Source organism: Mustela erminea, chromosome 18 (genome assembly GCF_009829155.1).
Source record: "Mustela erminea isolate mMusErm1 chromosome 18, mMusErm1.Pri, whole genome shotgun sequence".
In the NCBI taxonomy this organism is placed as follows: Eukaryota; Metazoa; Chordata; class Mammalia; order Carnivora; family Mustelidae; genus Mustela; species Mustela erminea.
This window is the reverse complement of record NC_045631.1, coordinates 20,788,038-20,815,364: the sequence shown is the minus strand read 5'-3', so window position 1 is coordinate 20,815,364 and position 27,327 is coordinate 20,788,038. Positions and strand designations below refer to the sequence as shown.

The 27,327-nt window shown below is 39.6% G+C and overlaps 1 protein-coding gene across 7 annotated transcripts in view; it reads right to left on the bottom strand.

The window, feature by feature from the left end:
- The window catches only part of NF1 (neurofibromin 1), a 253,525-nt gene extending 228,254 nt beyond the window's left edge, over positions 1 to 25,271 (bottom strand). For 5 of the 7 annotated variants that reach the window (XM_032321557.1, XM_032321563.1, XM_032321562.1 and 2 more), the window contains exon 1: positions 24,810 to 25,271. In XM_032321557.1, the coding sequence (XP_032177448.1) occupies positions 24,810 to 24,869 (60 nt within the window). In that variant the 5' untranslated portion in view covers positions 24,870 to 25,271. The remainder of the gene's footprint in view (positions 1 to 24,809) is intronic. The other 2 variants (XM_032321559.1, XM_032321561.1) reach the window with 1 other exon arrangement.
- Between the last annotated feature and the right edge of the window lie 2,056 nt (positions 25,272 to 27,327).

The window sequence follows — 27,327 nt, the reverse complement described above, 5'->3', positions numbered from 1 at the left end:
TTGCAATTAGGAAGATTAATAATTTAAAAAATATATATCCCCCAAAAGAAAAATATGAAAATAGTATTCCTAATAGTGCTCCTCCTACTCTCCCTCTTTATCACAGACACACACACACACATCACAGAAGGAAAAAAACATACTTTCTGGCGCAAGCACAACCCAACAGTAAAATAGGAAGCCCCTGCCCCTATCTCCTAGGATGTTACATTCCATTTTCCAGCTCTTGCTTAATAATGTACATCAACTTAACATCTGATAAAGAATTAAAAGTGGCTGTCAGTGAAAAATCTCTTCATAATTTCTCAGTTCACATTCAATACAAATATCTAAAGCTATTAGAGTGAAACACTTGCTATTACTGACAACTAATAATCACAAGATATAATTTTCCAATTTAATGGAACAAAAGAAAAACTGGCTACATGGTTGATCTACACTAAAAGTATCTATTATTGAGCTGGACAGAGATACTTCGATGAAATATTGCATACGGTACCATTCCTCTAATAGAATTACCATCTTAATTTTAAAATTGTGATGAAGTTCACTAAAACTATTGATCTAAGAATCTCAAACATTAAATATTTTTTAAAAAGCCAAATGCCTAGACTTCACCAGCCTAATCTTAAAGGGGGGATACTTTCCCTGCCTTAGGCAAGTTTGGCCTGATTCTGACCCTAAATCATTGGGAGGTAAATGACTCCTTTGAAGTCTCGTGCTCTATCTTCAAAAGAAATGCAAATCTCGCATTCTTTCCCGTAATATAGCCATATTTGTTTAAATTTTAAAATCTCTGGGGTGCCTGGGTGGCTCAGCTAGTTAAGCATCCAACTCTTGCAGCTGGCTCAGTCGTTAAGCAGCTGCCTTCAGCTCGGGTCATGATCCCAGGATCCTGGGATTGGGCCCCTCATCGGGCTCCCTGCTCAGCAGGAAACCTGCTTCTCCTTCTCCCACTCCCCCTGCTTGTGTTCCCTCTCTTGCTGTGTCTCTCTCTGTCAAATAAATAAATAAAATCTTTAAAAAAAAAAAAGCATCCAACTCCTTGATTTCGGCTCAGGTCATGATCTTGGGGTTGTGAGATCCAGTCCTGTACTGGGCTCTGTGTTCAGCACACAGTCTGCTTGAGACTCTCTCCTTCTCCCTCCACCCATCCCCCAACACAGAATATAAATAAATGAATGAATAAATAAAATTTTAAAATCCTTTTCCGAGGCACCTGGAGGTGGCTCAGTTAGTTAACCATCCCGCCTTTGGCTCAGGTCATGATTTCAGGGTCATGGGATCAAGCCCCATGTCCGGCTCCCTGCTCAGCAGGGATTCTGATTCTCCCTCTGCCCCCTATTCATGCTCTCTCTCACTCTCCCTGTGTGTCTCTCAAATAAACAAATCTTAAAACAAAATAAAATAAAATCCTTTCCCAGAAACAATTTAAGTAAAATCATGTTCCAAAAAGACTGCCCAAAGTATGCTTAAGTGTTGGAGCCTAGCACACCAACTCAGACTCAGGTTACACATGCCTAGGCATGAGAAACATGACATGCGGTTTATGTAGAATTTACAGTATTGAATATTAATTCCCACATCTGAAACCCAAAGGAGAAAGAAGAAAAAAATCAAAAATCACTATTAAAACACAGGAAGTTGGTAAAAAAACAAAACAGATTTTCAAAGCATATAAATTATTTGGGAAATTGCTACTGACAAGCTATGAATATGTCCCATATACTAAAAAGAACACTGTTATCAATGTTACCTTTCCTGACTTCTGTAATTGTACATTTAAAACAGGCCCTTCCTCATTCTTGAGACACACTGAAGTACTAACAGAATAAAGGAACATGATGCCTACAAGTAACTTATTGTTAAATGCCTTTGCACACACATGTGCCATACACAGGCACAAAAAGAGAAAGAGGGGTGGCTCAGCTGGTTAAGCATCTGCCTTCAGCTCTGGTAGCAATCCCAGGGTCCTAGGATTGAGACCTACGCTGGGCTCAGCAGGAAGCCTGTTTCTCCCTCTCCCTCTGCCTGCTATTCCCCCTGCTTGTGCTATCTGTCAAATAAATAAGTAAAATCTTAAAAAGAGTGAGAGAGAGCGAAGAGAAAAGGAATAATAAAACATGTTTTGGTGTTTACCTACCAAAACAGTCTGCCTCCAGGTCATTTTAGTTAATATTTTTACAAAAATTATCTTTCAATACAATTCTTTAAAGAATCATCAACCAAATTTCTGAATCATCCCGTTATAATTATGTGAAGAAATAAGGCAATTGATGTTAAAAATGAAAATGGACATCCAAATAGTACAATCCAAAGAGGCACAGCCAAATGTTTATAATGTTTACCTCTGGGATTCAACTTTTAAGAAACATATTAATAAAATAATCTGGCACAATGCACAAATTGTATATTTTAATAAATTAAAAATTATAGAAGTCAGCAGTCAAGTGAAAATTCCAAACCAGGCTTCACCTCCTTCCTGAAGCTGAGAAAACAGTTTCTTTCTTTTTTTTTTTTTTTTTTTTTAAGATTTTATTTATTTGAGAGAGAGAGAGAGAGAGAGAGAGCACAAGAGGGAAAAGGAGAAGCAGGGAGCCAGATGGTGCAGCTTGATCCCAGGACCCTGGGATCATGACTTGATCCAAAGGCAAACGCTTAACTGACTGAGCCTCCCAGGCACTCTGTGAAAATTTCTGAATGGCAAAGATTCTACGTGCTAGTTGTAACATGACATTTAAAGCAATCCTAAACTCATCCCAGAGAAGGAAGCGGCTTTTCAAATAACAGTTCAAGCACCTGCCACTGTGTCTAGTTTACAACTCAGTTCAAGACAGGAGCCTGGCCTGGGGCGCCTGGGTGGCTCAGTGGGTTAAAGCCTCTGCCTTTGGCCCAGGTCATGACCCCAGGGTCCTAGGATCGAGCCCTGCATCAGGCTCTTAAAAAAAAAAAAAAAAAGAAAGAAAGACAGGAGCCTGGCCTTTTACAATCAGGCTGAATGAAAGAAAATTTCATTCATTAAAAAAAATATACAGATCAAAATAAACTTGGAATCACCATGAAGAGGAAAAAGCCCATAGAAATTTACCATCCAGGCTTAAGTTCTATGGACTTCATATGGAAATGACCTACTAGTCTACTTTTAACCATTTCCTCCCAGTGCCAAAATGATTTCATTATGGTCAGAGAAAAAAAAATCCACTAATATTACAAAATATATACCTTACATAATATACTAATCTTCAATTTAACTGAAAACTAACATGCAATGAATTTATAGAGGTGGAAATGCTCTTTTGGTCCATAAACAGACAACAATTGAGGAGCACAAGACAACTGAAATTGGATATTTTAGCCAATAGTTCCTCTTCAAGCAAAATAAAACAAGGAACTCATTTCACAGCAAAAAATAGTACAGGAATGGACTTGTGAACCTTAAATTCATTGGTTTTACCACACATCCTATCACTTGGATGCAGCTGATCTAACAGACTAATAGAATGGCCTGCTGAAGACTCGGTAACAGTGCTGGTGTAAGACCAAATCCTTGGGGCACCTGGGTGGGTCAGCTGGCTAAGCATCTGACTTTGGCCCAGACCCTGATCTCAGGGTCCTGGGATTGAGCTGGAGGTCAGACTCCATACTTAACAGGGTGTCTGCTTGCCCCTCTCCCTATGCCCCTCCCCCCACTCATGTTCACTCACTCTCAAAGGATTAAAAAAAAAAAAAAATCCTCAAGTGTATGCTTTAAATCAATAACCAATATATAACAGTTTTCCCATGGTCAAAATACATATGTCTAACAGTCAAGAGGTGTAAGTAGAAGTAATATCTCCCACTATTTTCCCTAAAAACTCCATTAGCAGAATTTTTGCTTCCAGTGCCTACAACCTTGATGTCCACTGGTTTCAAGGCCTGGGTTCTCAAGGAAAGAATGAGCCCATTAAGTTCCAACTAAGTTGAAAGTTGAAACTGCTTCATGATCACACAGGCTCTTCTGGACCATTAAATCAAGATTTCTCAATCTCAGCACTACGTACATCTTAGACTGCATAATTCTTTGCTGTTGGGGGGTATTCTGTGCATTGGAGGATACTTGGCAGCACCCCTGACCTCTACCAACTATATGCCAGTAACATCACTCTCCTAAGTCATGGGAACTGAAAAAATCTCTAGACATTTCCAAATGTTCCCTGGGAGTCAAAACTGGCCTCAGCTGAGAACCACCACACTAAATCAACAAGCAAAGAAAGGGGTCATTCTACTAGGTGGTATAATTCATCTGGATTACTTACGAGATTGTGGACTACAGCTACATAAGGGAGATAGGGCGGGCTATCTGGAACTCCAAGGATTCTCTGAAATGTATCTTACCCACGTATAATAGTAAAAGCTGATAGAAATATACAAAAAGCAGAAGCACTGAGGACTTAACATTTTTCCCTAATAAAGGTTTGGGTTTCCCCACCAGCTGAGGTCCTGAATGAGGGCAAAGGAAACAAGGAACAGGCAGTAGAACAAAGTAATTTTAAAGATGAACTACAATCTCTCAACTAGCTAACGAATGGAAGGTCTATAGCATTTATACATATGTTATTCTTTGCTTACTATACAGGATTTTACATGAATGTATAAATGAATTTCTTCTCTCTTCTCAATGTTACACAAATTTTATTAGCAAGGTTAACTTCACAATTTAGTCTTTAGGATCAGGATATTCGGATGGGACTATGAACTTGAAGAATAATTTAAAACAGCCTAAAAATAGATACTGTGACTGTCACCCAGAAATGGATACAGTAAACATTGGGGCTTTGTGGGGCACCTGGGTGGCTCAGTTGTTAAGCGTCTGCCTTCAGCTTAGGTCATGATCCCAGGGTCCTGAGATCAAGCCCCATACTGGGCTCCCAGCTAGGTGGGGAGTCTGCTTCTCCCTCTTCCTCTCGCTGCCGCTCCCCTGCTTGTACATGCGCTCTCTCTGTCAAATAGATGAAGAAAATCCTTAAAAAAATATGTATTAGGACTTCATTCTTTATTTTGGGAAAAGGGTAAGAATGTATTCACTTTTTACAAAGAAGACTTTAACTTTTAGTCAAAAGCAGTCTCCTGCCAATATCCAATAAAGGTAAGTATGGATACTGAGTAGCCAAAGGGGTGGACTGTGCCCACTGCTAAGAGGCTGTCTCTCATCTTCACATCTACCCTCTGTACTGTGTTTTCTGAAGGTTGGGGTTATGATACAAACTACATTTTTCCTTTGCCAGCTGGCTCCTCATTAAGGCACTGCCAAGGGGACACTAAAGAGATACTGTACGAATGGAGGAGGACAAAGGAGTTTATTCTTCCTATTTGCTTCTTGTTCCTGTCAGCATCACCCCAGCTGCATTCTTCTTTACAATCTAACAGAACCCTTACATTTATCAGTTTCTACAGGTCAAGCAGAGAACTGGACTATCAAATATGTTGACTTTAATGAGGTACGATCAAAACTGTCCTTAAAAAAAACAAAAGCAAAAAAGCTACAGCCTCACTAAAAACAAAGATCAACCAACAAAATCAATGTATTTCTATATATTAGCAATAATCAGAAATTGAAATCAAAACTAATACCTGATAAAATGGCAATATTTCCAAAACTAATATACAGATTTACCACAATCCTTATTAAAATAGGCTTTTTAAAATAGAAATTGGCAAACTGATCCTAAATTGTACACGGATATGCAAAGGATCCACACTAGCTAAAATATCCTTGAGAAAGCAAAACAAAGCTGAATGATTTACAATGCCTGATTTCAAATTTTACTATAAGAATTCATTAATCAACACCATGTGGACTGACAAAATGATAGCCATATAGAATCACACCAAGTACAAAAATTAAAAATGAGTCATCATAGACGTAGTTTGTAAAACCTAAAATAGTAAGATTTCTAGAAGGAAACATAAGAGAAAAACCTTTGTGACCTTGAGTTAGACAAAAGTTTCTTAGATATATCATCAAAAACATGATACTTTTCTATTTTAGAAAAATTGGTAATTTGGACTTCAACAAAATAAGAACATCTGTTTTCAAAAGATTTTGAAAAGAACATAAAAAAAACAGAAACCAGGAGAAAATATCTGCAAACCATATAGCTCATAAAGGATTTGTATTCGGCAGATGCCATAAGCTCTCAAAACTCAGTAATAAGGGACACCTGGGAGGCTCAGTTGTTAAGTGGCTGCCTTCAGCTCAGGTCATGATACCAAGGTCCTGGGATCCAGCCCTGCATCTGGCTCCCTGCTTCTCCCTCTCCTGCTCCCCCTGCTTGTGTTCCCTCTCTTGCTGTGTCTCTCTCTGTCAAATAAATAAAATCTTAAAAAAAAAAAAAAACCTCAGTAATAAAAAAAAAACTATTTTTTTTAAAAACTGGGCAAAAGATTTGAATATACACTTCATCAAAAAATATATTCAGATAGTAAATAAGCACACGAAAAGATGCTCACTATCATTAGTCATTAAGGAAATGTAAATCAAAACCATAATGATATACTATTTCATACCTACTTGGATGGCTATAATTAAAAAATTTTTTAAGGAAAACAAGTGTTGCCAAGGATATGGAGCAACTGGAATTCTCCTACAGTGCTGTAAAACGGTATAATCACTTTGGAAAATAAAGACTGGCTGCTTCTGAAAAAAGAAAACACACACACACACACACACACACACACACACACACACCCCATATGATCCAACCATTCTATTCCTTCACATCTCAAGAAAAATGAAAGTAGTATACCCACACAAAGTTGTGCACATGAACCTTCAAGAGCTTTATTTGTCATTGCTAAAAACTGAAGCAACCCAAGTATCTATCAAGAGATGAATGACTAAACAATTTGTGATATATCTGTTGGGCAAAACAGCTCGGTGGTTTCCTAGGGACAGGACATATGAATGGACTATGGGGAATGGAGAAAATTTTGTAGGCAATATAAATGTACATTATCTTGACTGTGGTGATGCTATTAGAGACTTGTAAGTATATCAAAACTCATCAAATTGTACACTTTTTTTTTTAAGATTTATTTATTTGATAGGGAGATATCACAAGTAGGCAGAGAGGCAGGCAAAGAGGCAGGCAGAGAGATAGGGGGAAACAGGCTCCCCGCTGAGCAGCAAGCCTACTGTGGGACTCGATCCCAGGACCCTGAGATCACGACCTAAGCTGAAGGAGAAGCTTAATCCACTGAGCCACCCAGGCGCCCCACCACATATTGTATACTTTAAGTGCAGTTCATTTACTGTGTGGCAATTTTCCATAATAAAGCTGTAGAAATGCTATTATTCTAGATAAAAAATGTAATTCCCAAAAAGTTTTAATAAAAGGGAGCCTGGGTGGCTCAGTGGGTTAAAGCCTCTGCTTTCAGCTCAGGTCATGATCCCAGAATCCTCGGATCGAGCCCCACATCGGACTCCCTGCTCAGCAGGGAGCCTGCTTCCTCCTCTCTCTCGGCTTGCCTCTCTGCCTACTTGTGATCTCTGTCAAATAAATAAATAAAATCTTTTAAAAAAAAAGTTTCAATAAAGTTTCTAAGGGGTGGGGGGAAAGAGGCAATATGTTTGATATTTATTCATACTGGCTGTGTATTTAACTCATATTAACACCAAACTAGGTGCTCTTCATTATTGCCTATAGTTTTACCCATCCACCTGAGTCATTTCTCTTCTGCCTGAAGAACATCCTTTAGTAATTCTTACAGAGCGGATTTGCTGGTGATTAATTCTCTCAGCTTCTGTTTATCTAAAAGCATCTTTATTTCACCTTCATTTCTAAAGGATATTTCTGCAGGGAACAGAATTCTAACTTGGCAGTTTTTTTCTTTTAACACTAAAAATGTCTTTCCATTATTTCCCAGTTTCCACAGTTGAATTCAAAATCAGCTACCACTTATATTATTGTTCCTTTGAAAGCAGTGTGTCTTTTTTCCTTTCTGGTTGCTTTTAAGAATATATCTTTGTCTCTACTACTCAACAGTTCCATTAAGATATGCTTCCATTAAGATCCGCTTAAGGGTACTTCTTTTGTTTTTATCCTGCCTGAGGTTTGCTAAACTACTTGAATCTATGAGTTGATGCCTTTCATCAATTTTGGAAAATGTCTTACCATTATGTCTTCAAGTATCTGCTCCCACACTAATCTCTCCTCTCCAGCCTGGGTCTCCAATTATACATTATTCAACTTTTTACCAGGTCCACATAGTTCTTAGGTTCTGTTCCACTTTTTCCATTCTTCCATCCTGTGCTTCAAAGTGGATATTTTCTGTTGACTTGTCTAAGTCTTTAATTTCATCTTTAGTTATATTTGGCCTATTAAATCCATCCAATGAATAGTTTACATATGTGGGCTTGTTTTTGTGGGATTTTTGTTTTGTTTTCAATGTATCAGGCACTGTACTAAGCTTTGGAATCAGTAGTAAGTAAGACAGACATTGTCTACTCACATCAGCAATATATATTCAACTGGCCTGTTTTCCCACTTTCTTAGAAAAATGAAGAGTAGGGCAAGGGGTGGAGCAAGGCCCTAGAGTCCTGCACCAAAGTTTTCTAATTAACATGTAAATGAAAGACCTTAAGCAACCAATGTTATTTTCTTTTCTTTTCTTTTATTCTTTTTTTCTTTTTTTTTTTTGATTCCTAGAATATCCATTAATTCCTCTCTAGGATTCCAATTCTCTATAAATAAACTCCAATTTTTCACCTATTTATCCATCTTTTCCTACAATTTCTTTAGCATTTTATAGTTATTTTGAAGTCCTTGTCTGTTAATTTAAATTATCATGGGTCTACTTATACAGTTTTTTCTTCTTGTTAGGAATAAGTGTTTTCCAGCTTTTGAATTTTTTATAAATTGCTCATTGTATGCCAGATATTGTAAATGAAAGGATCTCAGAAACTCTACAACATATATTCCCGAGGGAGTTCACCAATTATTTTAATAGCCAAAAGGGATGAGAGAGACTGATCATTTCAATCCACTCAGGAACTGAACTGTGAATGCTAGGTTGAAGTTTTAGTAACACTCACCTCTGGTTTATCCTTTTTCTCTAGTCTGTGTCCAGAAACAGCAAATGTCAGCAATCCTCTTCTTACCTATAAAGGCCTCTTCCACCACTGGAATTTTAGTTCACCTAGTCCTCATTATTTCTACACCCCTCCAGTATCTTTTATAATATGATATTCAAAGTTCACCTACTTTCTTTCTACTTGATGTGATGCTATAGATGACTATACTATGACTTCCTAAATACTGTCCATGAGCTGAAGTCTTCCTGCATATCATAAAGCAGTGATTCAAAAACCCAGCTTTACATCAAAATGACTGGAAGAGATTTTTCTTAAACTGCAACCCATTGTCCATACCTCTAGCATTCAGATGTTTAGTTGGGCCAGGAAATCTACACTTTTAACATGAGTCTTAAGTGATCTGATAAACCTGGCATTTCTACACAAATTAATGTGCCTGTACTGGTTGTTCCTCCTCTACCCTCTCTTAGAGTTCAATATTGATAAGAACACTTAAGAAAAGAACATATACTATATCTAATAAACAAATTGATAGAATATAAAAGCAGTTAGAAGTTCAGAGTAATTTAAATATTTTAAAGAAAAAAATGTTTAAACACTTAACAGCTTTTTAAAATACATTAAGAGGAGGAAGGACAAGAACCACTGGTTAGAATACATAGTACAATAGTAGGAGGAGATAAAGCACAACTATTCAATTTTACTTATAATTGTTCTACCAAAAAACAAAATGATCTTCGTATTTGAAAAAAAAGGTTAAGAGCCATCAGAACACTTAAAGCATAAAGACCCCATCCACCTGTTTTATCTGAATTCAAGTCTACCTGACTTGAACTAATCCAAGAGTACACATGAAAATTTAGAAACGTGATAAGGGAAACACTGTCAGTGAACTCTGAGAACTCATGAAAAACAGAAAGGCGCCAGACTGTGAATGAGAAAATGTTGCCTCAATTGTCAAAACACAGAGGTAGATGAAGGTGAAAATGTAACTTCAGGACTATGGACTGAATTTAAGGCCAGCAACCAGGTAATTCTAAAACTGATTATTATGCAGGTGACTTTTAAGCACTTAGAGGAGGAAACATCATTTACTAACAAGAATGAAACTTGTATTAAGTTTACAAAAGTACCTTCACATATATTATCTTATCTCATATTTTTGACTCACACAGAACCCTGTGAAATAGGGGAAGTAGACTTATGTCCCCTCCAAAATCTATGCTCCCACCATGCTCCCTTCAAAATATTAGGAATCTGGGGTTCAGACAGCTTGACTTGCTCAGCTTAACTCATTTCTCAGAAAGTTAGGACTCAAATTCAAGTCTTCTGATTCCTAATTGAGTACTGTTTTTTGTTTTGTTTTGTTTAAGATTTTATTTATTTATTTGACAGAGAGAGAGATCACAAGCAGACAGGGAGGCAGGCAGAGAAAAGAGGAAGCAGGCTCTCCGCAGAGCAGAGAGCCCGATGCGGGGTTCCATCCCAGGACGCTGGGATCATGACCTGAGCACTGAGCCACCCAGGTGCCCCTTGAGTACTGTTTTTATATCACAATCTCTTAAAGTCAGAAGAATAAGTCAGGCTGAAATAATAACTAGGACTGCTTCAAAATGGAGAGATGTTTAGCAAGAAATGAGGACTATGGATGAGAAAAACTGACTAGAAGCTGGATAATGGGTACATAGAGATTTACAATTCTCTCTCTACTTTTGTGTATGTTTGATACTTTTCATAATAAAACTTAACACACACACACACACACACACACAAATGGGTATCTGAGTAGCTCAGTCGGTGTCTGAGATCACAATCTGGTCAAGGCAGATCATGACCAGAGTCTGCCTTTGGCTCAGGTCATGATCTCAGGGTCCTGGGTTCAAGTCATGCAATGGGCTCCCTGCTCAGTGGGGAGCCTGCTCCTCCCTCTCCCTCTGCCCCCTTCCCACTGTTCATGCATGTGTGTGGTCTCTCTCAAATAAATAAAATATAATAAATAATAAAATACAAATAAAAAAATAAAATACAGCACACTTGCACACATATGCCAATTAATATTCTCTGATGGATTTACTACACCGGTAATCAAATGAATACCTAAAATATAGTGTACCTGATGCTCAGCCTTTTTTAGTAAAAGGCGAAAGATTTATGCGATCTGAAGAGAAACCAGAGTATTGCTCAGCCTTTTTTAAAGATTTTATTTATTTATTAGAGTACAAGCGGCGGCGGGGGGGGGGGGGGGTGGGGGCGGGGGGGACGGTGCAGACAGAGGGAGAGGGAGAAGCAGGCTCCCTGCTGACCAGGGAGCCAATATGAGGCTCGATCCCAGGACCACAAGATCATGAACCAACCTTAATTGAACCAACTGATTCATGACCTGTAATTCATGACTTAACTGAAGAGTCGGCATAGGGCTCTGCACTGAGTGTTAAGTCTACTTAGGGTTTTCTCTCTCCCTCTCCCTCCATCTCTTTGGAAAGAGAGAGAGAGAGAGAGAGAGAATGTGTGTAAGTGAGAGCAGGGGGAGGGGCAGAGGGAAAGAAAGAGGCAGAGAATCTCAAGTAGACTCCCTGCTGAGCATGAAGCAGAACATGGGGCTGGATATGACCATCCCGAGATCATGAACTAAGCCAAAACCAAGATTTGGATACTTAACTGACTGAGCCACCCAGGCACCCCAGAAATTCGCATTTAACTGGACATCCTATTTGCTAAATCTGGCAACTCTAATCTAGGTGATTTCAATATCAAGGTGGACCACCTATCCAACATCTGATCTTTAACCTTCCTTAATCTTAATTCTAGTGACTATGACCATAACAAAGATATGATTACCAAATTCAGCTGAGTCCTTAATATTGTCCTGTATTGCTAAGTGTCCTTAAACTGCACCCATTCACATTTACTCCAACAGCTATGATAAATCAAACCCATTCTCTCCTTCTCTACCAACTCAGTCTCTAATTCCACTACTGAATTTAAGATCACTATTTTCTTCTACCTTCTACCTCATACCATCATTTTTCTTCATTATATTCCTCAACCTCGCTCACATAAGGATAAGCCATTAGATGAAAATTTTGCCCAAAGCCTTTAAAAGAGAGTTTAAACATTTCTTTATGGCATAGAAGACCCTACAAGATTCAAAATCCAGTTCAGACTTCACTTTCCCTGACAAGCTCTCCCTGACTGCCCAGTCTAAATTCACTCCTCATCAGTGCCTGGCTGGCTCAATGGGTACAGCATCTGACTCTTGATCTCAGGGATGTGAGTTAAGGTCCCACACTGGGGCATGGAACCTACTAACTAATTAATAAATAATTAAATAGTAAAATAAATTAAGTGCTCTTCTTACATGCACCCATTGTACTCCATGCATCTATCATAATATTTACTGGAATTTATTATCTTTCTTACCAGACTTTAGGTACCTTGAGACCAAGAGCCCAGCATTTACCACAGTGCTTAGCATGTATCACAAAAACACTAGAATGTTTACTGATCAAATATGACAGATGAGGCTCAATTTGAGTTTCTACCAATTACAATTTTAACTAATGGAATGGATTACCTTGAGATGCAGTATCCCTGGTCACCCAGAGGGCAAAATAAGATTGTATATCACAGCATTACTTATAATAGATAGGAAAAGATAAAGGATTTAACCTAATGTCTTTAATGGGACTGGTTAAATTTTGTATGGTGCAACCACATAACCATGCTTGAAAACACTAAAATCAATAGACCCATCAAGGAGATTGTGCTTGTACGTAGGTCATGGTTCCCCTTTTACCTAGACAGCTGAAGGCACCCTAACAAGCCCTTATACTTTAATCTTATTACATTCATTTCACTCTGATCCTACTTCTATGTTAAAATTACACTACTAGAAATTGAGATCATTTTGTACACTAATATATTCTAGACATATTTTATAAAGTAAAATTTGTTTTTCTGATTATAAACATGTTGGATGGTAGAAAATGCAAACTTTCTAAAATATTAAGAAAAAATTAAAATTGCTTAAAAGTTTTTAAATACTGTAAAAGAAAATGTAATCAAATAAGCAAATGTTCACATTATTTTGGCATGTTAAAAGAACAGATTATAGGGGCGCCTGGGTGGCTCAGTGGGTTAAGCCGCTGCCTTCGGCTCAGGTCATGATCTCAGGGTCCTGGGATCGAGTCCCGCATCGGGCTCTCTGCTCAGCAGGGAGCCTGCTTCCCTCTCTCTCTCTCTCTCTGCCTGCCTCTCCATCTACTTGTGATTTCTCTCTGTCAAATAAATAAATAAAATCTTTAAAAAAAAAAAAAAAAAAACAGATTATAGGGAGACAGAGAGGTAGACTGAGCCTGGGTGGCTCAGTCAGTTAAGCATCTGCCTTCACTTGGGTCATGATCCTAGGGTCCTGGGACTAGGTCCCTTATCAGGCTCCCGGCTTAATGCGGAGTCTGCTTCTACCCCCCTCCCCTGCTCTTAATCTCTCTCTCACTCTCTCAAATAAATAAAATCTTAAAAAAAAAAAAAAAGAGCAAATTATAAAACAATGTATCTCATTCAATTCCAACAACCTAACATTTATTAAGCTCCTGCCACATGTGCAAGAAACCATGCAACATGCTTTACACGTAATTAAGAAATACATGTATTACATGTGTAATTAAAAAATTAAGAAATACACGTAATACACATTATTTCTTAATTTAAATCTCACAACCACCTCTGAGAATTAAGTAATTTTATTGACCCTATTTTACAAGTGAAGAAACTGAAGCCTGAAGAAGTTAAGTAAATTGGCCAAGGGCTAGGAAGCAGTGGCAAAGCAGAGCCCAAGAATTCAAACCCAGACAGTCTGATTTCAGAATCAGCACACTTGATATACCAAAATTTCACCCGTGGTTCTCTCTGCAGTGTGGTATTATAAATGACCTTTATTCATTTTGCCTGTGTGTGATTTACTGAATTTCTACAATGAACATGAATTACTACCATATTTTTTTTAAATAAATGTCCAAATAGAGGTTGGATAATCATCTGTCAAGGTTACTGTAGAAGCGGATTTAAATAATCTCAGAATCCTTCTAACTAAGGATCTGTGACTGATCAATTAGTGGCTGGAATGATTTTTTTTCAGAGGACTGGCTCTAAAAAAATAAAACAAAAATGAATCCATTTTAAGAATTATATAAGTTTTAGACTGTCAGATCCTATTTCTCCTGTTTTACAGATAATGAAACAACTCAGAATTTAGAGTATATCACAAGGCAATTGAGTCAGGGCAGAAACCAAAGCACAGGTCTTCATTGATCTTTGTTGCCAACATTTGACCAAAACAAAACCTACTTCTTCCATGCTCTACTTGCAAATTCAGTTATTAGAGGCCAAAAACTGAAACATAAGAGGAAATACAAATGCCTCCCCCCCCACCACTACCACCACTTCAGTCCATTACCCAAATGGAAGACCTACCTGGAGAATAAAAGAAATATTTTCCCAGCCCTGGGCTGAGATGGAGGTTGAAAAGATATTTCAAAAGTCAGGATGACATTGCACGGCAGGGAGGGCGGGGGCTAAAAAACGTGTATATAACAAGTTAAAAAAAATAAATAAATAGAAATACCCGAGAATCTGATAGGATAAAATACTCAAATAGTACCAAAGTTTAAAGAGTTGCCTCAGATTTAATCAAATCCTAAATGGAGTGTTCTTAGAGTATGAAAACCAATTTTATAAAACTGGACAGTAAAAGGCCAAGAGAAAAAATGAAATACATAGTTTCATATTTATAATTGTACATTCTTGTTGGTATTCTAACAAATTCTATTCTCTCACCTTCAGAATTCAACTCTCTTCACCTAAAAATCTGTAGTGAGTATAATGCAATATTTATACTAAATAAAAGGGGAACAATTTTGGGGTGCCTGAGGGACTCAGTCATAAGCATCTGACTCTTGATCTTGGCAAAGGTCACAATCTCAAGGTTGTGAGATGCAGCTCCAAGTCAGGCTCCGACCCCGGGCAGAGTCTGCTTGTCCCTCGCTTTGCTCCTCACCGCCCTGCCCCATGTTCTCTTGTGCACTCACATGCATGCTTGCTCTCACGCTCTGTCTGTCTCTCACAGATAAATAAAATCTAAAAAAAGGAGGGTGGGGACAATTTTACAACTTCTCCTAAGAGCCAAAGAAGCTTTGATAAGGTGAAAAGAATGATAAATAATGAAATCAAAGGGGCGCCTGGGTGGCTCAGTGGGTTAAGCCGCTGCCTTCGGCTCAGGTCATGATCTCAGGGTCCTGGGATCGAGTCCCGCATCGGGCTCTCTGCTCAGCAGGGAGCCTGCTTCCTCCTCTCTCTCTCTGCCTGCCTCTCTGCCTACTTGTAATCTCTCTCTGACAAATAAATAAATAAAATCTTAAAAAAAAAAAAAAAACCTATAAAAAAAAAAAAAAAAATTAAATCAAAGATATGTTTAAAATGTATGTCTAGTTATGTCTATTTCTAACATATGACCAGATGTGTTAAAAGATTTCCAGATACACTCATATGAACATAAAAGGTAAAACTGTTAACAGCTCATCTTTGAGTGAAGAAGCAATAATACATTCCTCACTTTACATACTTGTGCTATCTGTTCAAAAAATTTAGACCTTTTTTGTAAAGCTTTATTGAAAAGTTACTGCTCTGAGGATTAACACCCACACTCTAGTTTTAACTCAATTAATTACATGTCATATGATTGTGGACAAGTTGCTCTGCATATCCAGTTTTTATTTTTTTCTCGTGCAATCATAATACCAAACTATACCAAATTATACCAAACTATACAAATCAAACTATAAGAAGGGATAGAAAAACTACTGCACCAGAAGAGAATCTCAGTAATACATTTTTATGACTATTTACAGCTTCCTTTCATGTAAAAGATTCACAACTAAGATACTAAACAAGCCCATAATATGAGTAGACAGCTATTATCTTCATTTTACAGATGAAAACATAAAAAAACTGAAGTTCAGAGAGGTAACTGGTCTGAGGCCACCCTGAAAGCTATATAATAAAAAGTTCTTTTCTGGGTTTTGGTGTTTTGTTGTTGTTGTTTTTAACTACCTAGTTTACTATTATCACAAATTTAAGGTGGTTAGGTTGTTTTCTCACACCCAAATTACTATGAAGACTACCCAAGGAAAGCTGTCAACAATTTAAGTGAAAAGGGTCACTTGAGATTGTTATGAGTGGTAATGACCCATAAGGTCATGATCTTTATACATAGTATAAAACTATGATTAAAAATAATTTAGGTAAAAAACCTTTAAAATATATTCCTAAAAAGTCCTGCTATTTACTCAATTAACTTCATGCCTCTTACACCAGATATGCAACCCTGCTTGGGAGACATGAAGTGAAGGGGAAAGGATTTCATCAGGAAAAGTTAAGTAAGTTCTCTGAAATTCAATAGGATAAGACAGTCAAAGCTATAAAATATGAATAGGGGGAGACAACAGCTTGTAGACTGCAGTGGCAATCCTAAATCAAACCAAAAGAGAGCCAACCTGTGGTTTAAAGAAAATATGCAATCTGGAAGTTTGCACCTCAAGTTATTGCTACTTCAAAGTAATTAGTGCCATTTATAGTAAAAAAAAAAAAAATACACACAGGTTTAGAGAATAATTCCAATTCATCATAATAGGATGGGATTCCATATTAGCTTGGGGCTTTCTTGTCGCAACAGAAGTTCTTTTGATGATAAAGTCAATGGCTCCAAAGCCACTCTCAAGAGAACTCAAGAATGTAACTATGTATCACTGGCATAGGATATTTGAAGTGGTCAGACAGGCAGCCTACTGAACACACCTTAAGAGACTTTAATGAGGGCACTACCAATTCCAGTTATTCATATTCTAAAATTTTCTTCAGCACAACCTCTCAGAGTGCTCTGTTTATGCAAGGCTCTGAGACCTAGTATGATACAGAATATTACAGATTGCTGAAACTTTAAGTTCACAGTCAACTACAATGTAAAACATGTTAACTTGTCTTTTCTTCAAGGTCAGAACAAACTTTGTCTCATCTTTCCCTCTTCACCTGCAAGAAAATGGGGTATTCTAAAAGATCTCAGATAAAATAAGCCAATGCTTTTATAAATACAAGTCAATCCTCTGCAAAGAAAGAGCTTAAGATGCCCATATTCTACTTCAGTATTGATTCTAAGCCTTTTAACAGTTTAAGCTAACCTCCCCTCAAACCTCCCCTTCTATTTCTATGAATATTCCCCTTAAACTTCCTTTAAAAAACAAACAAACAAACAACAACCAAAAAAAAAAAAAAAAAAAAAACCCACATGCTTTCTTATACCTCCTGTCCCTGGTCTGATACACACACATAACTCCCAATGAAGAACAGACTGAAGCTAAAGGAATACATTTGCAAAATGTATGTTCTTAATTAATACACTGTTCACCCTTAAAAGCGTGTTGTTAAAATGCAACAATACAGAGTCCATATGGAACCCCAAAACATGAAATTTGAAGACTAAACCAAAAAATGCCCCATAGCAGCCTCAGTAATCCAAAGAAAAGATGTAAAAATAAGGCACTACCATACTGTAATAGATCATTAACCTTTTCTAAAAGACAAAATTCTCCATGCTAAACACATCAAAAAATAATAATAATAAAATAAAAGAGGAGGAAGTGGATTTAAGAACCTAATTTTCTATTGTTCAAAATGTCACATATTAAGAATAGTTAAAATTAGAGGTGCCTGTGTGGTTCAGTTGGTTACATGGCTGCCTTCAGCTGAGGTCATGACCCCGGGGTACTAGGAATATGCCTCCCCCTTTCCCTCTCTGACTCTCCCTCAGTCTCTTCCTCCCAAATAAATAAATAAAATCTTAAAAAAAAAAAAAAAAACCTTAAAAACTAAGATGAAATAAAATGTAACAATATTGCTGGCCAAATTCACACAATACCTTATGACACTTTTATATAAAAGGCCCCAAACTTGAGGAGCCATATAATACATCTGCTATAAATTAGATGATAAAGCAAGAAAAAATCAATTATAGACATCCATGATATGCTACATAAAGGATGCACTCAGTACCCTATTTATCAATGAATGCTACAGTAAGATATGCAAATCAGTTAATGTACATTTCTTGGGAATATCCAGAGACCAGTCAATCTCCCTTATTTAGTGAAAACACAGTAGTCAATAAGCCTAAGGAAAATGTGTCAATCTTACATTTAAATACTTTTAGATTTTTCAAAGCTCTCTGCATTCATTATCCTATCACACTACTGCAAAAAATTTCCTTATGTAGAGACTCACCACTAAAAGTAAATGACAAATCCAAGACCACAAAGGTCTTGGATTCATAAAACATGTTAGTTCTATGGTAAGAAATATAAATATGTGCAAGTTCCTCAAAGCTATCTCTTTAAAAAAAAAAAAAACTATTCGTGACTAAAATATCATTTAACTTTTAAGACCTAAGCTATTACAAACACTACCTTTAAAATTAAGTTATTTCCATTTAAAAGCCAAAATCACCACTCCTTTTAGACAATCAACCTTTCAACCAGGAATCATATACAAAACATTCCACCAATGACACACAATATGCTCGTAACTACAAAGGCCCTGGGGTTACTATATGAGAATTCTAACAGAGGCTTCTTTCTTTTTAGAAAGTTTACATTCTATTTGACAAAAAGAGAAGAGCAAATACTAAGCTGTGTTCAACCAACCCTCTTGAAGGGACAAACCCCAGGTGACAAACACACCAAGAAATGAGACTGCAGTGAGTTTAATCCAAAAAGACTTCCTGGGGGGAAATGAAGCTTAAGCTGAACACTGAAAGACGGATAGGAATTTTAAAAGCACAGAGGAGGAACAAAAGCATTCAGGCAGGGGCTGGCAACAACAAAGGCTAAGAGGCAGGAATAAGCATGATATATACAGAAGAGACTGAGTCAACCTGTCTAGGACATAGGTGCATGCTGAGGCATAATGAGAAATAGTGTGGTAAATTAAGTGGAGTCAGCTCCCAATGGACTCTTATGGCATGGGGAGTTGCTGTTAAAATCATCAAATATTTAAACTAGATAAGAGAACCTTAGAGATTTTCTAGTTGATTCTTTTCTGACAGATGAGGAAAATCTAGGCTCCACAGAGATCTAAGCTCTGGCCTAAGGACAGAGGTAGTAAAGAGCAGAACAAAACTCAGACCCCAGTTAGGAACCCTGGTTCAGTGATAGGCAGCACAGTACAACAGAGAAAGCAAGTCTATCCAAAGATTGATGAGCACATTAATATATACGGTTCTGCAAGCATACAGACAAAACAGTACTTTTTTTTTTTTTAAGATTTTATTTATTTATGTGACAGAGGGAGAGATCACAAGTAGGCAGAGAGAGGAGGAAGCAGGCTCTCCACTGAGCAGAGAGCCTGATGCGGGGTTCGATCCCAGGACCCTGAGATCATGACCTGAGCTGAAAGCAGAGGCTTAACCCACTGAGCCACCCAGGCGCCCCAAAAGTACTGTTTTCTTAGGAATTCCAGGATACTGGTTTCCAGAGGTAACATAATACCACAGCGGCACTACTGTTGAGAAAAACCACTTTTGCCAGAAGGAATCACTTTCAAGAAAGCAGCAATCCAGAAGGAAAGCAGAGGCAGAGCTAGTTTTCAGTTATAAAGGAAATGGGTGGATAAACAGGAGGGGCAGCAGGTATCTGGCAACAAAAGAGAAGGAAAGAAAAAAAAAAAAAAGAGCCACTGAGAGAAAGCTACAGGACCAAGTAAATGTTTGAGAAAAGAAATCTTAGTAAATTTGAAGGCAAAAAGGAAGGCACTCACATAAAGAAAAGTTAAATTAGATGCTAGATAAGGTGAAGGGAGTGAGGGAGCATAAAGAACTAATTGAGGGCCAGTGGGAAGAAATTTTTTAAAAATATGAGTTCCACGGGTGCCTGGGTGGCTCAGTTGGTTTAAGCATCTGCCTTCGGCTCAGGTCATGATCCTGGCGTTCTGGGATCAAGCCCCATATCAGCTTCCCAGTCAACAGAGAAACTATTTCTCCCTTTCTCTCTGCCCCTGTCCCCACTGCTCATGCTCACTCTCTCTCGCTCTCAAATAAAATCTTTAAAAAAATTAAAAATGAGTTCCAGAAAAAAGAATAAGCATATTTTCCTCACCATAAAATACCCCTCACTAAAAGAGTATTCATTTTCAACTGCTTTTAAGGCCTTATAAATGGCAGACAAGGCTTTAAGCCTAACCTAGGCTAGGCAGGTTTTTTTTTTTTTTTAATCCAAAACAGCTTCAAAGTTTTACAAATCTATTTACCAATTAACACGTGGTTTATAACCTCAAAGACTATTTATTTTTGTTCATCATTTTTAAGATTTATTTATTTATGACAGAGAGAGAGAGAGCATGCATGTGCACACGGAAGTGAGGTGGAGGGGCAGAGGGGGAGAGAAAGAGAGAGAATCCTCAAGCAGACTCTCCACTTGAATGTGGAGCTGGATATGGGGCTCAATCCCAGGACCCTGAGATCATGACCTAAGCCAAAATCAGGAGTCAGAGCTTAACCGACTAAGCCACCCAGGTGCTCCTTGCCAATCATTTTATACCACATATTCAAAGGGCATTCCAATTAGCATTCAATTTATAATATGCTATTATTTCAAATAAAAAATCAGACTTTATTCTGATATGCTGTAAAAAATAGGAGAGAGTGTCTGGGCACCTGGGTGGCTCAGTGGGTTAAAGCCTCTGCCTTCAGCTCAGGTCATGATCTCAGGATCCTGGGATACAGCCCCGCATCAGGCTCTCTGCTCGGTAGGGAGCCTGCTTCCCCCCATCTCTCTCTGCCTGCCTCTCTGACTACTTGTTATCTCTGTCAAATAAATAAATAAAATCTTCAAAAAAAAAAAAAAAAAAAAGGAGAGAGTATTATATGCCATTTTTACTTGACCAGATAGGGAAAATATAAATGTTTAAATGAATACAATTATGACAAATCATTTCAGGATACTTTTTCAATTTCTTATAAAAAAGAAAAAAATCTTCAAATAAGCACAAGTTTTCTTATGTGCCCTTTCAGAAACAGGGTCCTACTGGGGTGCCTGGGTGGCTCATTCGGTTGAGCATCCAACTCTTGATTTTGGCTCAGGTTATAATCTCAAGGTACTGAGATCAAGCCCAGCAGCAGGCTCCACACGCAGAAAGCAGCTGGCTTGAGATTCTCTCCCTCGCCCTTTGCCCTTCCCCCACCTCACTTCCTCTCTCTCACAAATAAATCAATCTTCAGAGGGAAAAAAAAGAGAGAGAGAGAGAGAGAAACAAAGTCCTACAAACGGGGGGGGGGCACACAGAGCCAGGTGGGGCACGTAACAAGGTTTTCTCTAATTTAAATAATCTAATAAGCCACAATTTAGAGCTATATGCCTAAAATTTGCCAATTTCAATTTGGAAATTTACTATTCAGCACCACAAAGGGAGGTCACAGAGAGGTAAAAGATATAACTGATACATTCATTAAACTTCCTGGCCTTCCACCTTTCCAACTGCCATATCCCTAATCAAGGAGGTAATTACATTTTAAAATTGGTAAGAATCATTCAACTTAGGCCACAAATACTACGTTTAGGTGCAAAACTAGCAGGTTACAGCAATTTCATTTTACCCACCTGGAAATAAGGACTTAAGCTCAAAACGTCAAGATGGAACACTACCACTTCTTTTAACTGGAAATAAGGACTTAAGCTCAAAACGTCAAGATGGAACACTACCACTTCTGTTAACTGGGTCTACTGCATCAAGTTGCCAAGCAATACCCATCAGAGTACAAGACATTATCAGCATTTCTGATTCAATCACCATAAATATCAAAGGCCAACCAAAACATCAATTCAATCATAAACAGAGTTGCTACCTTTAGACTTGCACATGCTCTCTGGCTCAACACACACATCTTAGCTGTAATAAGCAGCAGCCTGAATCCCTCTGGACCCAGTGAAACAAAATACAGACAACATATCCAAAACTTAAAACTTTCAGAAATAGCTGAAACATTTAAGACTCTTATAATAAATACCTCTTACTACATGCAGAGCTTTCTTTCCCCTCAATAAAAATGTAAACTCTTCTCTCTTAACTATACTTAACGGGTTACTAAACAAATCCTACGAGCTACTTTTCAGAAAAAGTATTCCTGATTGCGCAGCATTTGATACTTTTCATACTGAGGCTCTTATTATTAGGTCTGCTATGAGACCTTGGAAAGTCATTTAATATATCTGTGCCTCAGTTTTCTCACTTTCCAACCTCAAGGTAAACTCTATCTGAATTAAACATTTATTACTTCTATAGTAAATTAAAGTATACAAAAAGTACCTTATATTAAACACTGAAAACGCTTATACTTTTGTATCACAGTCAGCGGGCTTTATTTAACCTTGTAAGAGAAAAATGGAAGGAATAATTTGCCCTATGTATCTTTCTCTTAATTACAACATAAGGAATATATTTTTAAAAAAATGCTTCCGTTGAAAACTCTTAAGTTCTTAATTTTTAACAGATGGTGGCGGGTTTGATCCCACAATATTCATAACAAGGCAAACAACAAAGCCTAAGGTCCTTTAACACTGCAGACAAAAAGAAGGAAATATTTACTTGCATTACTGGGCATATAATCAAATCATTCTTCTTTTAAAATTTAGAAAACTATCTTTTTTGTATGTCGCAGATAAGCCCAGGGAGCAACAGGTAAGAAGAAATAAAGTTTAAAAACTGGGAAAAAATTATTTAATAAAAAAAGTAGAGGGCGCCTGGGTGGCTCAGTTAGTTGGGCGACTAGTTCGGGTCATGATTCCGGAATCCCAGAATTGAGTCCTGCATCGGGATCCAGCTCTGCGGGGTGTCTGCTTCTCCCTCTGACCTTCTCCCCTCTCATGCTCTCTCTCACTGTCTCTCTCTCAAATAGATAAAATCTTTAAAAAAAAAAATTGGAGAACAACAATGATGGTGTGAATCCTTCAAATTCCTGCATCCAGATTATGCTGTCCACAAGGTTCAGCTTTGGGGTTCTTCCATGTCCTTTTTAAATCCTTTCCAAGATTACACAGAGAAAGTCTTTTCTCTCAAGTTTTTAATCTAATGCTCTATCAATAACACGACCTAATAAATGCAGTAACATCTTACTTCTTCAGATAGATTAGTAGTACACTTGGTTTAGATGCTTTTTGGTCTAGAAGGAGAATGGGTGAGACAACTCCTGCAAGCTCCCGACAGCTTTGTAATTATACTTTATCTCTGTCGTTTCTTTTCCAATTTCTTCTCAGTCCTGCTCTCAAGTATCTTTCAGACAGGTCAGAAACACTATGAGTCCTGTGAGGAAATGTTTGTGGATCCAATAAAAGTAGAGCCCTCCTCCCGGCTCCATTCAGTTCTCATGATCACTTTTAAGATTGTACCCAGTAAACAAAATAGATGGATTCAATCTTAAACAGCTCCCTCATCAGAGGAAGCCCAGGGTAGAACTGCAGCTGCAAAAAGTATCCCTTTAAACCATCCCCAACTACCTACAGCAACACAAAGTTAAACTAATTCCCAATGACAAAAGGTTTCTGTGTGCATTCATTCTGATCAACCCTAGGAATCAGTGTGTGAAGCTCAAGGAATAAAAAGGCACCTCCCCAAGCCATGAAACTTTTTTTTTTCCACCCCAAATATTCTCAATGAAAGTTCTCTTGTCAACCAAGAGGTGAGAGTTAAAAACAACAAAACACTAGCAGAATTATAGGTTCCAGCACCACATCCCAGCGGTCCTTGCTCTCCGTTGTCACGGACTCAGATGCAGTTTCCCTCTTTTCCTTTCACCCTTCTCCCCTTACTCTCCAAGATTCTCACTCAAGAAAACCAAATTCACATTCTCAGACCGCTGGTAAAATAAAGGGCGAAACTGCAATTACTAAGGAAGAAGAAAAGGAAAGATATTTCCGAAGCAGAAGGGAACGAGAACCATGGTTTCCACTACAACGGCAATGTAAATGCCAGTCTTGTCTCATCAGGATATGGGGGGGGGGGGGGGACGCCCATGTGGGGTACCAAAAAAGATGTGCAGTGTGTGTGCACTCGGAGCTCTCGGGGCAGGCAGAGACAAGGGAGCAGAAAGTAAGAAAACCTGTGCTTTCCCTGCTTTCTTCTACTCTTCCCCGTCCAAGAGAGGAAGCTGAAGAAACTGGGGGGAGGGGCGGGATGTTATCGTTCTCCTGTTGGGGGTACACACCACAAGCCTGGGGGTTCCTTCAGCTACCCCCAGTTTGGAGGTCCATTGAGATAAGGGGAAACCCCTAAACGTAACCCACCTTCGTTCAAAAAATAAAGTAAGGGGGGATGATTAGATCCAGATGGAGAGCCCCTGAAAGCGCCCCCAGGTCGCTCATCCTCATTAACAAGCGGAAGGGCTGGGATAAAGGGGATGGAGGGTCCGAGGGGTGGTCAGGGAAAAGGCCCCACCCCCCGACTTAGGAGGGAAGGGGAGCCAGCTACTAGCCGTCCGCTCCCTCCCCGCACCTCCCCCCTAGGCCACCCCCTCTGGTTCCCCCCTTCCTTTCCTCCGGAGCCCGAAGCAGCCGCGGGGGAGGCGGCTGCTCCTTCCTCCCCTCACCCACTCCGCCCCCACCCCCACTTCGCTCCCACCTCCCGCCCGCCACGGGCCCGTTACCTGCTCGTCGAAGCGGCTGACCACGGCCTGGACCCATTCCACCGGCCTGTGCGCGGCCATGTCCTCCCCGCGGCCGGGGGGCGGCGGAGGGACGGGCCGGCCGGCGCCCAGGGCCGGGAAGAGGGCGGGGAGCGGGGGCCGAGGTGAGGGCAGAGGCGAGGAGAGGGTCTGAGGAGTGCAGGCTCCCAACGTTCCCACGGGGGTGGGGATGGGGGGCCTGCGCCGAGCCGGGAGGGGGACAGGGGAAGGGGGCGTTGGCGAGGAGGCAGGGGGAAGGGGAACGGGGGAGGGGGACCCGGGGAGGGGAGGGGGCCTCTTGGTCGCTCTCCCCACTAGCGCCGTCTCCCCACAGCCATCACAGTCCGAGACGCCGCCATGACACCCCACCGGAAGTGGGATCCTTTCCACGGCCCGGGGAGAGGGAGAGCGAGCGAGCTAGAGATTGAGAGCGCGGCTGGGAAAGGGGAGGGGGAAGCGAGAGGGAAGGGGGCCTGCCGCGCATGCGCCCGCGCCGGCCGGTTTCATTAATGAAAAAGCGAGTCCTCCTGGAGGTGACGTCACCTAACTCCTCCGGGCCCGGAGGCGTGCGTCCCTCTTCGCCGCCGGGCTCACCTACACTCCAGTTCTGGGTTCAGCCGGGGAGAGTCCGAGCTGACCCGGGAGCATCCGCTCGCATCCCCACCGCCACAAGAGGCTTCCCCTCCCCCGCCGGCCTCCGGGTTTGGATTGCTCCCCGGGTTGGAAGTTAGGACGCCCTAGGGCTAGCGTTTCTCCCAGCGCGCAGATCTCTGCCGCTCATCTGGGGAAGTCTGTGCAGAGTTCCTCTCTGCCTTAAGCTCTCACAAAAAATAAAGCACACAACCTCATGTTTCCAGGTCCTTCGAAGCTAGTAAAAACTGGGGAGAAACAGGTAAGAGTCAGGCCAAGAGAGATTCAATTTTTTTTTTTTTTTAACGGTCTCTTAAATCCCACTGCTGGACCCGATGGCAAAGTGCTCAGACTCCGGAATGAAGTCCGGACTTCCTCTGCTGAACTGATAGGCACCCAAGTTAATAAAACTAATGCACAGTTGATAATAGGTACATGTTGCACCATCCTCGATGATCCCCTAAGGGCTTCCCATGCATTACTGATTCAACGCTCATCATCTCACTTAAATCTTTCAATGAGCTTTTCCAATAGGTATTACCCTCATCTAACTGATGAGACTGGGTCACAGGAAGTTCTGAGATTTGCTTGAAGTTGGTAGGTAGTCAGGATACAAACCCAGGTGGTTTGACTCCAAAAACAATAGAGATAGGCTGTGGCTCTCCGGAAACAAAGACATTCCCTATGCCCCTAAAACCACAGTTGAAATGATTTCAAGTGAAATAGGTCATGAAATTGGTTTTCCAGGAAGAGGATTACATCCAAAACAATGATCTATCTATATTGGACGTGCACTTTGGAGTGAGCTATTTTTAAGTTTATCTTCAATACACTTTACTTAGGATATCTTAAAATGAGTTTAGATATTCTGAGCACACACTAATTAGCCAGTTAGGCCACATGGAATGATAGTAACTGGGTGACAAGGCAGAGAAAAACTAGTACTTTACATTTACCACAAAAAATTCCTCTACATCAGGATCCCATGCAGAGAGAGATCCACGAGAGAAGTTTCCAATCTGCTGGCTGGTGACTGTCCAAAATACATATTAAATTAATATTCCATTCCACTAGAACAAGAGGATAGGGTCTAGGTCGTTCTGTAGTCCTTCTTTTTTTTTTTTTTAAGATTTTATTTATTTATGTGACAGAGAGAGTGGGATCACAAGTAGGCAGAGAGGCAGGCAGAGGGAGGGAAAAGCAGGCTCCCCACCAAGCAGAAAGCTACTCAGGCACCCCTTAGTCCATTCTGTAAGGATGCAACATGAATACCAACTGATTTCTTTTAGATGATGTCAGAAATGATGGTGACAATATTGAAGAAAAGGATAAATATTAAATGAATATCCATCTATGCCTTTCCCAGCTAAGACCCCTAAAAAGCTCTCATTCATACCTCCAGAGACTATCCCAATGCCTCTACTGCACTGCTAACAGTCCAGACCCACAATCTTCCTTTCCTTTTCTCATGCTTCCTCTGAAAGTTCCTAATTACTTTCTTGTTGCCATGGCTCTTTGTCTGTCTATTCCCCTTCATTTTAGCTAGCCTGGATGCAAATGGCTAAACCCTCAGCTCCCTTGGCTCCACTGGCATTCCATTCCTGAGGTCCCTTTGTGCTTTTCTTTACTCTCTTCTGGTTCCCCGATTCCCCATTCCTAACTCTAGGGTAAGAACGCTCAAACTTCAAGCCTTGGCCCTCTGCTCTTGCTTTACTCAGGCTCCAGCCAGCATTAATTCACTAATTCATCCTAATCTGAGTTTCCTGTCCTGTTGCCTCCACTGACTGCCAAGCCTCTCCTAACACTCCAAGTTCCTCTCCAATTAAAATCATTCAATTCTGCTGAATTAATATTGAGCACCCAAGCACCT